The 12,755-nt window shown below is 39.6% G+C and overlaps 1 protein-coding gene across 1 annotated transcript in view; it reads right to left on the bottom strand.

Annotated features, from left to right (window-relative positions):
* Positions 1-12,755, bottom strand: part of TOP1 (DNA topoisomerase I) — a 95,152-nt gene that overhangs the window by 27,404 nt on the left and 54,993 nt on the right. The window contains exons 8-9 of the mRNA XM_032294939.1: positions 11,886-11,992; positions 4,086-4,201 (exon numbers count right to left, since the gene is read on the bottom strand). Coding sequence (XP_032150830.1) covers positions 4,086-4,201; positions 11,886-11,992 — 223 coding nt within the window. The remainder of the gene's footprint in view (positions 1-4,085; positions 4,202-11,885; positions 11,993-12,755) is intronic.

Consider the following 12,755-nt stretch of genomic DNA (forward strand, 5'->3'; position numbering starts at 1 on the left):
AAATACAAAAAATTAGCTGGGCATGGTGGCGCGTGCCTGTAATCCCAGCTACTCAGGAGGCTGAGGCAGGAGAATTGCCTGAACCCAGGAGGCGGAGGTTGCGGTGAGCCGAGATGGTGCCATTGCACTCCAGCCTGGGTAACAAGAGCGAAATTCCATCTCAAAAAAAAAAAAAAAAAAATTAGCTAGGTGTGATAGTGGGAGCCTGTCAGCTACTAAAGAGGCTGAGGCATGAGAATTGCTTGAACCTGGGAGGCAGAGGTTGCAGTGAGCCAAGATTGCACCACTGTACTCCAGCCTGGGTGAAAGAGCACGATTATGTCTTTAACAACAACAACAAAAAAGCTGTCTAAAGGGACTCAGATGTTTTACAATGAAAGCTGCTAACTGGTAAAGAAAATCTGAATAGGGATTTTATGTACCTGATTTAGTTAATAAAGCAATGAAAGAAAAGTACTAGGGAATTTAATCTGCTTTTCAAACAGAATGCTTTCAACAGTACTCTTTGTGCCAATTTCCATTCTTTCTTAAAAATCCAACTTTACAACATCACCTGCAACCAGTCCAGGCTATAATAATAGCATTTGGCTATACTTAACATGAGGTTAACTATAATTCCACTGCCTTACTATTACACAGGAATTAATAATTCACCAAGGGTGCTCACATTCATTATAGAAAACTAAAATTTAGCCAGAAATTCATATATTTCAAAACTCAGAAGACATCTTATCTCACTTCATAATGACTTGCAATCTAACTGCAGGGGCGTAGAGAACTGTAGCACAAAATTCAGTTTTAATAGAAAGAACCCACTTTGGAAGCCATTAACTTAAAAGGCCAACAGGTGGCGCAGCTGTCCCCATAAACCCCCAAGATGCTGCTTTGGAAGGAAGACACTGGGGAAGACAGGCTGTATTAAGAGTCCCTACACTTCTTCAGAAAAGTATAATATGTTTCCAATATAAAGGGAAACATTAAGTCACTAGGAATAAAATAAATAAAATAAAATGGCAAGAAAAAAATGTAAACTGTTTTCAGGTCTGTTTGGTATAAATGTTAAGAGCATTAAAAAAAAATGTGGCTGGGCACCCAGCACTTTGGGAGGCTGAGATAGGAGGATCACTTGAGGTCAGGAGTTCAAGACCAGCTAGACCAACATGGTAAAACCCTGTCTCTAATAAAAATACAAAAATTAGCTTGGTATGGTGGCATGTGGCTGTAATTTCAGCTACTCAGGAGGCTGAGGCATGAGAATCGTTTGAACCTTGGAGGTGGAGGTTACAGTCAGCCAAGATTGTGCCACTGCACTCCCCCTGGGTGACAGTGTGACTCTGTCTCAAATAAATAAACTAAAAAATAAGTTTTAAAAAATGAGACTTTGGGCCGGGCGCGGTGGCTCAAGCCTGTAATCCCAGCACTCTGGGAGGCCGAGGAGGGTGGATCACGAGGTCAAGAGATCGAGACCATCCTGGTCAACATGGTGAAACCCTGTCTCTACTAAAAATACAAAAAATTAGCTGGGCATGGTGGCACGTGCCTGTAATCCCAGCTACTCAGGAGGCTGAGGCAGGAGAATTGCCTGAACCCGGGAGGCGGAGGTTGCGGTGAGCCGAGATCGCGCCATTGCACTCCAGCCTGGGTAACATGAGTGAAACTCCGTCTCAAAAAAAAAAAAAAAAAAAAAAATGAGACTTTGGGCTGTTTTACTGAATTCTGTCCCAGCAATGGAAGGAACTGTGACTCCTCCTATTTTAGATGAGCTGTCAAAAGATGAAATGACAGCTCCCTGCAGCGGGGTAGTGGGAGGATGACTGGAAGGTTCCTGGCAAGGTTAACACTTTGTGGAAAAGGCTGAGCTCTAGGAAAAGGAAACTGCTGCATCAATGCTGTAAACTGAAGGTCCTTAGAGGCGGCAGCAATTCACTGCTTCAGCCAGCCCATGCCCCACTTCCCTGGCAGGTTCTAAAGGAGTCTAAGAATTCTCCTCCCCATAATAGGCAGCACTTACTGTATCAGTTTGAATTAAAGTCAAATATGACTTCTTGACTTACTGCAGAGTAAGAGTTCACAAATCAAAGAAGAGAAATCCCAGAGGAGGCCCAACTGAGAAAATGCTGGAGCCCTAAAGCAGGAGTTCCTATAAATGAGGACTGGGCAAGAATGGGAGGAAAGGACTATGTATGGCAACCTGTGAAGTAGAGTAGGCCTCTGCTTCCCATCTTGAAAAGGAAGAGAAGCTCCAAGACTAAGGAATCTAACTTTCCCTCCAATCACTTTGAACCTCAAAGTGAGGCTTTACTTGTTGAGCATCCTAAAGCTCCTGGTGAGTTCAGACTAGGGCTACAGAATACCTACACTTTGAGATGGTCCTCTTCAAGGTCCTAGGGCCTTTCTCTTAATTAGGAGTTTTGGCTTTGACTAGTGTGAAAGCTGAAAGAACTATCTTATGCTCTCTGGCCAACAGATCAAATGTTTATGTAATATAAGCATTTGCCACTGAGATTATGGAGTCCTGCTAGGCTACAAACTTCCAAAGATTAGGGTCTAAGTCAGTAGTACTATCCACTGCTGGGTCTTGGTGTCTGAACACAAATACATTCAATAAATATATTGTTTTATTTATTTTTTATTTTTTGAGACAGGGTCTCACTCTGTCACATAGGTTGGAAGGCAATCTGGGCTCACTTCAACCTCTGCCTCCTGGGCTCAAGTGATCCTCCCACCTTAGCCTCCCCAAGTAGCTGGGACTACAGGCGTGCACCACCACACCTGGCTAATGAATATGCCATTTTAAAAAACAAATTTCAGCTTGCCAAGTTTGGGACTTTCCTCAGTTGCAGACCCAGCCCTTTAGTGGCCTAGGCCTATAATCACTGGTGGACCTAAAGCCATTATTGGTGGGAAGAGAGATGCACCAGAACCCCTGAGTGTTCACCACTGATGCTTTTCAGCAGTTACCCTGCCCAGTGTTTCTCAAAGTTTGGTCAGCAGACAACTTGGTTCAGAAGTACTCAATCTCATCCCACAACTTTTTTTTTTTTTCAGTGGGGGCAGTGGGGTGGGTGAGAAGAAAACAGTTGGGGGGTGGAGGGTGGGGAAAAAATAGTGGAGAGATAGGGTGGTAAAATAACAGTGGCCAAAAGATGGTGGCAAGCCAAGTAAGGGTGGAAGAGGAATGGTGGGGAAAGGAGAAGGGGGACTGTGGGGAAAGGGGACAGAAGAGAGAAGGATGCTGGGAAAGGGGAAAGAAGGAGGACAGTGGGGAAAGGGAAAAGAAGCCCACCCCACAACTATTAAATGGGCTCCGATCCACTCTGGTGAGTCACAGCACATAAGGGTATGAGGAATAATGCTCTAAACGTTTCTGGATAGAACTCGTGGAATGAGGAAAATCTGTTATTACCATCTACATGCTGCTATACTGCCAACAGGAGGTATGTCAAAGGCTACTCTCAAATCCTTCAACCCAAGGACAGAAATATCAATGACAGATAACTGACAATTCTGAGGGTTCTAAGAGACCCAGGCAGAGCATTTCTTTAAAGCAGCTCATCAGACTTGACTGTGCATATATCAAAGGCATAGTGTTACGCTACATAGAATGAGCGACAGATGCCTACCAGCCCTATCTAGAGACTGCTGGAAGACTATTAATCCTCAACCACATACTAGTACTGTTTCTGGTGATGAGCAGCTTGTCCAATTGCATTATTATATCACTAGCACAAAATACTACTATTCAAGTGAGGCTTTTCTGGTAACTCCTGCAAAGTCGCTCCCTAGAAATGAAGTTCAGATCAAAACCTTCAGCTTGCAGACCACAGACTTGAGCCATGTTGACAAATCTTTTTTGGACTATGTAGAGAAGACATTAACAGCCCCTTTTTCATGGCACTTTTTCAGCAGGAAATGGGCCTTTTATCAGTCAAGTAAACACCTGGTGACACTTCCTCAAAATCGGATGACAGTAAAACCAAATAAAAAGGATTATCCATTATATGGGATCCTTCCTTGTTTTCTATCCCTAAATAGAAGCAGATTTCTCTTCTTGGCCAAGAATCAAGAACCTTGAAACAACTCACCATCATAGTAAAACTTGACACTCTCTGGAAGAGGCTCATATGGTGGGGCAAATACTGGACCTTTATGTTCTAGGAATTTCCACTTGATGCCTTCAGGATAGCGCTCTTCTTCCCACCTTTAAAAGACAAAGCACAACCTCATTAAGTGATCTCCTTGCCTAAGATGGGGATCATCACTGATTAAATGCCAAATTATCCTCTCGACTGATTAGTGCTCTAGAATGACTTCTAAGCCTCACACTCAAGGCCTGGATCAAAAGAACGAGTGTCCTTCATTTTGAAAAAGCCAACAATCCAAAGTAAGATGAAATATTGTGGTGAATAAAGGAAAATACATTTCAACAGTTCAGTTCAAGGATACTGGATAACGAAGGAGCTCAGCAACAAGTGAGGGATGTGAAAATGTAAACAGTTGTTTTACCACAATGGTGTACATGGCAGAGGGATTGTTTACATTGTTGGTAAGAAGGAAAAAGCCTCCTCAGAGTGGAGATGTCGGACAGAAGGTACAGGGGAAAATGACCCTATGAGAAAGTACGTAAAACAAGAAGACCAGGAAATGATAACTTAACTGGGGCACAATGAGTTTAAGGAACTTGTGGATTACCTGGAACTATCTAGCAGACACTGATAAGTAAATCTAAAGCTCAGTGGAAGCAACCTTTTGAAAACATATTTTTAAAATGGTCAAACATAGAAAAAAAAATGAGTAATACAATGAACACCATAATTCCAGCACTTTGGGAGACCAAGGCGGGTGGATCACAAGGTCAGGAGTTCGACACCAGCCTGGCCAATACGGTGAAACCTTATCTCCACTAAAAATACAAAAATTTGGGCATGGTGGCATGCACCTATAGTCCTAGTTGCTTGGGAAGCTGAGGCAGAAGACTCTCTTGAACCCGGGAGGCGGGGGTTGCAGTGAGCCAAGATCGTGCCACTGTATTCCAGCCTGGACAACAAAGTAAGACTTCATCTCAAAAACAAACAAACCAACAACAACAACAACAACAACAAAACCCACAGCTGTTAACAATTTGCTAAATTTCCTATTTTGGCTGGATCATTTTCAAAGTTAGTTGCAGATTTGAAACTTCACCACAAAAACATTCTTCTATACAACCGCAATACTATTATCACATCTAACAAAATAAATAACTTCCTAGTATAATTCTAATACCCAGTCCATATTAAAAATGTCCCTATTTTATCATTTTGTAGAACAGGATCCAACTCAGGTTCACATATTGCAACTGGTTGATATGTCTCCAGTTTCTTTTACTCTGGAATAGATGAACTAACTTACCATCTTCATACTTACTTTCCAAGTCCAATATTTTATTATTTATCATTCAGCCATGGAACAAGTTATTTTAAACAAAGTTCAGAAACATCAAATAAAAATCACATGTATTAAACCATACTGTAACAACGGTATTACTATAAAACCAAAGTCAACATATATGGTCAAATGATTTATAACAAGGATGCTTAAGACCATTCAATGGAGAAAAAACAGTTTTTTCAACAATAGTGTTGGGAAAATAATCAAACTGGGTCTTTATGTTACATTACAGACAAAAATTAATTCAAAAAGAATCAAAGACCTAAATATAAGAGCAAAAATATAAAACTCTTGGAAGACAACATAGGGGAAAAGCTTTACAATATTGGATTTCACAGTGACTTATTGGAAATGACACATAAAACACAGGTAACAAAAAGAATAAATAAATGAATTGAGGCCGGGCACAGTAGCTCACACCTGTAATCCCAGCACTTTGGGAGGCTGGGGTGGGCAGATCAGTTGAGGACAGGAGTTCAAGACCAGCCTGGCCAACCTGGCGAGACCCCCATCTCTACTAAAAATACAAAAATTAGCTGGCCATGGTGGTGCAAGCCTGTAATCCCAGCTACTCAAGAATTGCTTGAACCGGGGAGGCAGAGACACAAGAATTGCTTGAACCTGGGAGGCAGAGGTTGCAGTGAGCCAAGATCATGCCACTGCACTCCAGCCTGGGCAACCGAGAGACACTCTGACTCAATAAATAAATAAATTGAGCTTCACTGAATTTAAAAACTTCCGTGCATCAAAGGACACTTCAAGAGAATGCGAGACAACTCACAGAATGAAAGTATTTGTAAATCATGTATCTGATAATTAACATATAGAATATATAAAGAGCTCCTACCTCTCAACAAACAACCCAATTAAAACATGGGCAAAGTCTCAGTCTTAAGGTGGAGGGAATAAAAGATAAAATCCAAAAAAATGTGAGGCCAGGCAGGGTGGCTCACACCTGTAATCCCAGCACTTTGGGAGGCCGAGGCAGGCAGAGGGATCACTTGAGGTCAGGAGTTCGAGACCAGTCTGGCCAACATGGCAAAACTCCATCTCTATTAAAAATTCAAAAAATTAGCCAGGTGTGGTGATGCACGCCTGAAATCTCAGCTACTTGGGAGGCTGAGTCATGAGAATCACTTTATCCTGGGAGACTGAGGTTTCAGTGAGCCGAGATCACACCCACTGCATTCCAGCCTGGGTGACAGAGCGAGACTTGGTTTAAAAAAAAAAAAAGAAAAAAGTGGGCGGGGGCAAAGAACTTGAATGGACATTTTTCTAAAGAAGTGGCCAAACAAGCACCTGACAAAATACTCAACATCACTAACCATTAGGAAAATACAAATCAAAACCACGAGATACCACTCATACCCATAAGGATGGCAATAAAACAAAAAATAACAAGTGTTGGTGAAGGTGTAGAGAAGCTAGCACCCTTATGTGGTCATGGTAGGAACATAAAAAGGTGCAGCCAATGTGGAAAAGATAGTATGGCAATTCATCAAAAAGTATAGCATAGAATTGCCACGACTCCGCAATTCAATTTCCAGAAATATACCCAATATTCAAACCAATACTTGTACACAAATATTCACAGCAGCACTATCTATAACAGCCAAAGGCAGAAACAACCTAAGTATCCATCAAAAGATGAATGAATAAACAAAATGCAGTACAAACATACAATGGATTATTATTTAGTCTTTAAAAGTCAGAAAATTCTGAAACATGCTACAACATGGGTAAGCGTTGACATGTTAAGTGAAATAAGTCAGTCACAAAGGACAAATACTCTATGACTCTATTAATACGAGGTACCTAGAGTAGTCAAATTCATAGAGACAGAAAGTAGAATGGTGCTTACCAAGAACTGGGGGAATAGGCTGGGTGTGGTGGCTCACCCCTGTAATCCCAGCACTTTGGGAGGACGAGGCAGGCAGATCACCTGAGGTCAGGAGTTTGGGACCAGCCTGGCCAACATGGAGAAACCCCATCTCTGCTAAAAACACAAAAATTAGCTGGCCGTGGTGGTGCACACACGTCTCAGCTACTCAGGAGTTTGAGAACAGCTTGGGCAACATAAAACTGTTATTTCTACAAAAATATAAAAAATTAGCCAGGCGTATTTTATATTGAGTAGTCCAGCTACCCAAGAGGCTGAGGTGAGAGGATTGCTTGAACCCAGGAGGCAGAGGTTGCAGTGAGCTGAGATCACACCACTGCATTCCAACCTGAGTGATATACCAAGACTCCATCTCAATCAATCAATCAATCAATAAAAGAAGTGGAGGAATAATGGAGTGGGGAATTGTTAATAAGTACAGAGTTTCAGTTCTGCAAGATGAAGAGTTCTGGAGATGGTGATGGTACACAGTATGAATGGACTTAATGCCACTGAACTGTACACTTGAAAATGGTTAAGATGATAAATGTTATGTCATATGTATTTTACACAAATAATTTTTAAAAATAAAGTCAAGATTTAATAGAATCTTAGACCTCGAAGAAACATTAATGATCTAGAACTAACCTACTACTTTTCCAGATATGAAATCGGCAGAGTCATTGCTGTATCAATAGAAAGATCTCAATGAAGGAACCCACCCAATTCTAGAGTCTACTACTTTCCAAACAGAGAAAGTACACATATATATATGTGTATGAGAGCATCTGCAAGAAGCCTACCTATAGCAGTCACAGAATAACCATGAATGGATTCAGAACGCCAGCTTTCCCTCATCATGGGACTTTGGCACCATTCTCCTCATTAACTACAGTGTTTTTAAATTAAGACTCCAAACAGTTTTTACAATTCCTATTTCAACATGTATTCTTGAGGACCCACAGCAACTTCTTTACCATTTAAGCAAATGAAGAGATTTAGCGAAGCATAACACTAAACCTCAGTTTAAACAGAAAGACGGATTATCTCTTTCAATAAGCTGATGTGACTGGGCTGACAACTATTATTGTACAAATAAAAACACTTTTGTAATTTTGGACTCCCAATAAGTGCTTATACCCCCCAAATTAAAAAAAAAAAAACAAAAACAAAAAAACATGTACTTAGACATCAAAATGGCTTCCTTTTGGCAGCTTGACTTATTCAAATACCAATTTAATAATAAAATTTGCTTGAAAGGGGGAAGGTAGAAAAGTGCTAGAAATGTAAGACAGGAAAGTAAATTCCACATGATGTTTGAAATCAAGTTCCCTTGCAGTTAACAAGCACTTCACAGTATGCAATAAAACTCATATTTAATTTTTTTAAATTTAGAAATAAAGGTCACATGCTTCTGAATGCTAATCCTTGAAATTAAGGAGTTTTTCTGGTTTGAGCAAAATGTCAATAATCCATATTCTATAAATTTCTTATCACTATCATTGACCATATTTACGAGGCAGTCTTTCAACACTAATTCCTTTCAACATTATAGTCCTGACTCCTTAGAGAATTTCACTTTCGCTATGAGATTCAAAGCTCCATTTAAAATCACACCTAACACCTGCAATAAACTCCCCCGGTTCTAATTCTTTATGAAGAATTATCTGTTGAGAATTAACAGGTCAGCCCTGACACAAAAGTGTGCATAATTAACCCAAGACAGTGCTGAAACCTTGTTCAGCTACCATGGGCAACAGTTAAAAATCAGAACATCTGGGACAAACAGGATTTCACCTATGAACCCAAGCACCACACTGCCAACACTTGTAACAATGTTTCTATGAAGATAATGTGATATAGCAAAGAAACCAGGCCGGGACCCAGACCTTTTCCAATGGAACAATTACCAAAGGAGGGAGATAAAGATCAGAGTAAGTCATTTTTTGTTTGTTTTTTGAGGGTTAAGAATAGACACGTCTGCTGACTTTGGAGGGAAGCAAAAGATTGCAAATCTGTCAAGCTCATAAAATGTGTACCTCTTTTAGTGGAATAGCATGATGAATAGTAAAAATAAGAGTATCTGCCATTTAAGTCCCCGACTAGGTCATCAGTGGCAGTCACTGAGGACTGGATAACTGAGTTGAGAGAGCAATACTTAGCCTCTAGCTATCATTTAAAAGGCTCCTCCATTCATATTTTCGACTCCAAAAACTCGGTGTGCCATTCAAGCACTGTGCTTGGAAAGAATGTGCAAGGTTTAACACTCACACCTGAGAAATGCATGCATTAGAAGCTGCAGCAAAGTCTAATCATTCCTCAAAAAAACACTTTAAGTTAAAGACTAGCCAGTTTGCCTTTAAACCAAATTAAGAATAAAAACCAAAAGTCATGGTCTCTCAGAGTTAATGTGTGGCAATACTGATAAGGATTTCAACCACAAAAGCAAAATTAGGCTCTGAAGTAAAGGGGAGACAGCAGGGAGCTCCTGATAAGGAAATTTGTTCATTTAAAAAGCATTTATTGAGCATCTACCACAGGACCCTGGACTGATGAATTAGTAATGTACCATTCTCTTAACTCCCAACAGCCTCTAATTTACACAATCACTTTATTTCCAAAAATCATTTCTTAAAGGTCAAGAGCACTGAAAATGTTGTATTAGTTCTAAAGAAAAGTGAAATAAAAACAAGAAAAATAAACACTTTTTTTTTTTTTTTTTTTTTTTGGGATCTCTCTGTCGCTCAAGCTGTATAGTACAGTGGCATGATCTTTGCTCACTGCAACCTCCGCCTCCCAGGTTCAAGTGATTCTCCTAGCTCAGCCTTCCAAATAGTTGGGACTACAGGTGCGTGAGCCATCTCGCCAGGCTAATTTCTGTATTTTTAGCAGAGATGGGGTTTCGTCATGTTGGCCAGGCTGGTCTTGGCCTCCTGACCTCAGGTGATCCACCGACCTCAGCCTCCTAAAGTGCTGAGATTACAGGTATGAGCCACTGCACCCAGCCTTCTATTGCTTTCTGACTCTGACCTCGGTCGGGAAAGGGCCAGGGTTCCTCTGCTCTGTGATACTCCTTTTCTGTACTTCCCACTTAATTCCACAATGCCATAGCAACATGCCAATCACACAGCTGTCACCATGTGGCCACATTTCTGCCACTGTGGCTCCCTCTCTGCTACCTTCCTGGTCAGTGCTCTTTCCTTTCCTCTAAAGTGCTGTGGACATCAATGCTCTAAATTACAAAAGCCAGCCAGGCACAGTGGCTCACACCTGTAATCCCAGCACTTTGGGAGGCTAAGACAGGTGGATCACCTGAGGTCAGGAGTTCGAGACCAGGGTGGCCAACAAGGTGAAACCCTGACTCTACTAAAAATATCAATCAATAAATAATAAAATATTACAAAATCCTTAAAAGGCTCATAAATGGGTTTGGAAGGCCAGATACCAAATTACGAACAGTGATTATCTCAAAGCAGGAAATGAAAATGAGAATGGGAGAAGAGAGGTAAAGGTGACTTTGATTTTTATTCTAACTCATAAATCTCTTGGTCATTTTTTTCATCATAAATACAAAATCTTGTACTGCTGGTATAGTAAATAGTAGAAAATGTTAACACAAGTAAATATTTTTTAAAAACATGTTTATTTCAAGATTCTAAACACCAAAAGTAAAAAAGTTCTCCACCTAAATACATGTCTCAAGAGCAATCAGCTACGACTAAGCTGTCCTTCATAAAGACTGAATTTTCACTCCTACAGGGAAGGAGAATGCTTGTTTTCTTATATTCACAACTCTAGATATTTTCACTTATTAATCTTTCCTGAAAAGATTAAACAATAAGATTTATCATTTACTTTTTTCATCTTTGATTACTTATGAAGTTGATCAAATTTTTAGATGTTTATTAACCATTTATTTTAATAAACTGCCTGTTCCTCACATTGTGATTAGACCATTCCTTTCATATTTGTTTTAAAAGAGCCTTTTTTCATATTAGGAATATCAACGCTTTGTACTGTAAACACTTGGCCTTGAGTTTTTTTTTCTTTTTTTGAAAATGGTATAAAGTTGTCCAACTGCCATAAATGGAACTCTGATGCATCAAACATAAAACACCTTTCTTTATGGCTCTGGTTATGTCTTGCTTCAAAGGATCTTGACTATTGCACAATTATAAAAATATTCACCCACATTTTCTTGTTGAGGTTTCTTCTGTTGTTGAACAAACAGGCAGTTTTCCCAACATGACTAACATAATAATCTATCTTTCCTTTCCCTATCATTTTAAATGCATCTGTACTTTCTTTGTATGCTAAATTCCCATCTATAAATAGGTCTGCTTCTACAGTCCATTCTGTTTACAGTAGTACAAACTAGCTTGGAATCCAATAAGTTTAGAGCCAGTTAATGATTTCACTAGAAGCTAGAAAACTTATTTCAGAATGCTATTCTAGAGAAATTCTTTTAAGTATTTCCCCCCAAATATCAGGATATTAATTTTAATAACTCAATATTCTTGCTTCATTAAGATGTGCAATAAAAGAGGTGACATTTAACCCAGTGCTGAGATGTTACCATTTCCACTTCTGTTCCTCTTCTTTTTTCGGCTTCTTTTTCTTGTTATCTGGCTCAGGAACTTTTTTATCTTTATCTTTATTCTTGGGTTTTTTCAATTTACCATCCTACAAAGAAACATGGTGAGAAAGCACTTAAGGACTATCACACTTCTGGAGGCAGTGTTTGGGTGCCATTAGGAAGAAAAATTGTGATCAAAGAGTATCAGAACTAAAGAGGATCTTAGGTTTACTCCTCTCATTTGACAGATGAATAACAACGTATTGGTAACTCCATTCTAGAGCAGTATTTCCTAAAACTTCCTAACGACTACCTGAGACGTAGTTAAAAAACTCTCTACAGGGGAAGAGCTTGGGAAACTATTTTTTTTTTAAGCCTCAAAGGAGTTTGGAAAAGTACTGCTCTAGAGACTAATCCAAGTGTATTTTTCTCACGTTTTTCCTCACTTAAGTTTAACCCTACTTGTCTTCCCAGTACAATCAAATAACAGTCATAAGAGGCTTTGCATTAGTTATTTAGTACTAGATATGAAAGAAAATTTCCAGTTGACTTATTGGAGTATAGTTCTAACGTTGCTTGATTGTATATACAAAGTCATGATGCAGTAAGCAAGTATCTGAGAGGTTCTAAAATGATACCAATTCCTATGGTGGTATTTCTTTATGGCTCTTCTTTGAACTTTGAATGTAAATGAGCTGATCACAGTGGCACAATGAAAGGACATCAAACCTAAACTGGCACAATTCGCTAATACAGGAGATAAATCTCAATACATACATACCAAACCCAAACAAAAATATAATATTCAACAAATGAATATCCCACTCAGAATGTGAACTCTTTTGAATAGCAATGAAAAGTGGTTTTGAA

Source organism: Sapajus apella, unplaced genomic scaffold, assembly GCF_009761245.1.
Source record: "Sapajus apella isolate SASKATOON/1434 unplaced genomic scaffold, GSC_monkey_1.0 scaffold33, whole genome shotgun sequence".
Taxonomy (NCBI): domain Eukaryota; kingdom Metazoa; phylum Chordata; class Mammalia; order Primates; family Cebidae; genus Sapajus; species Sapajus apella.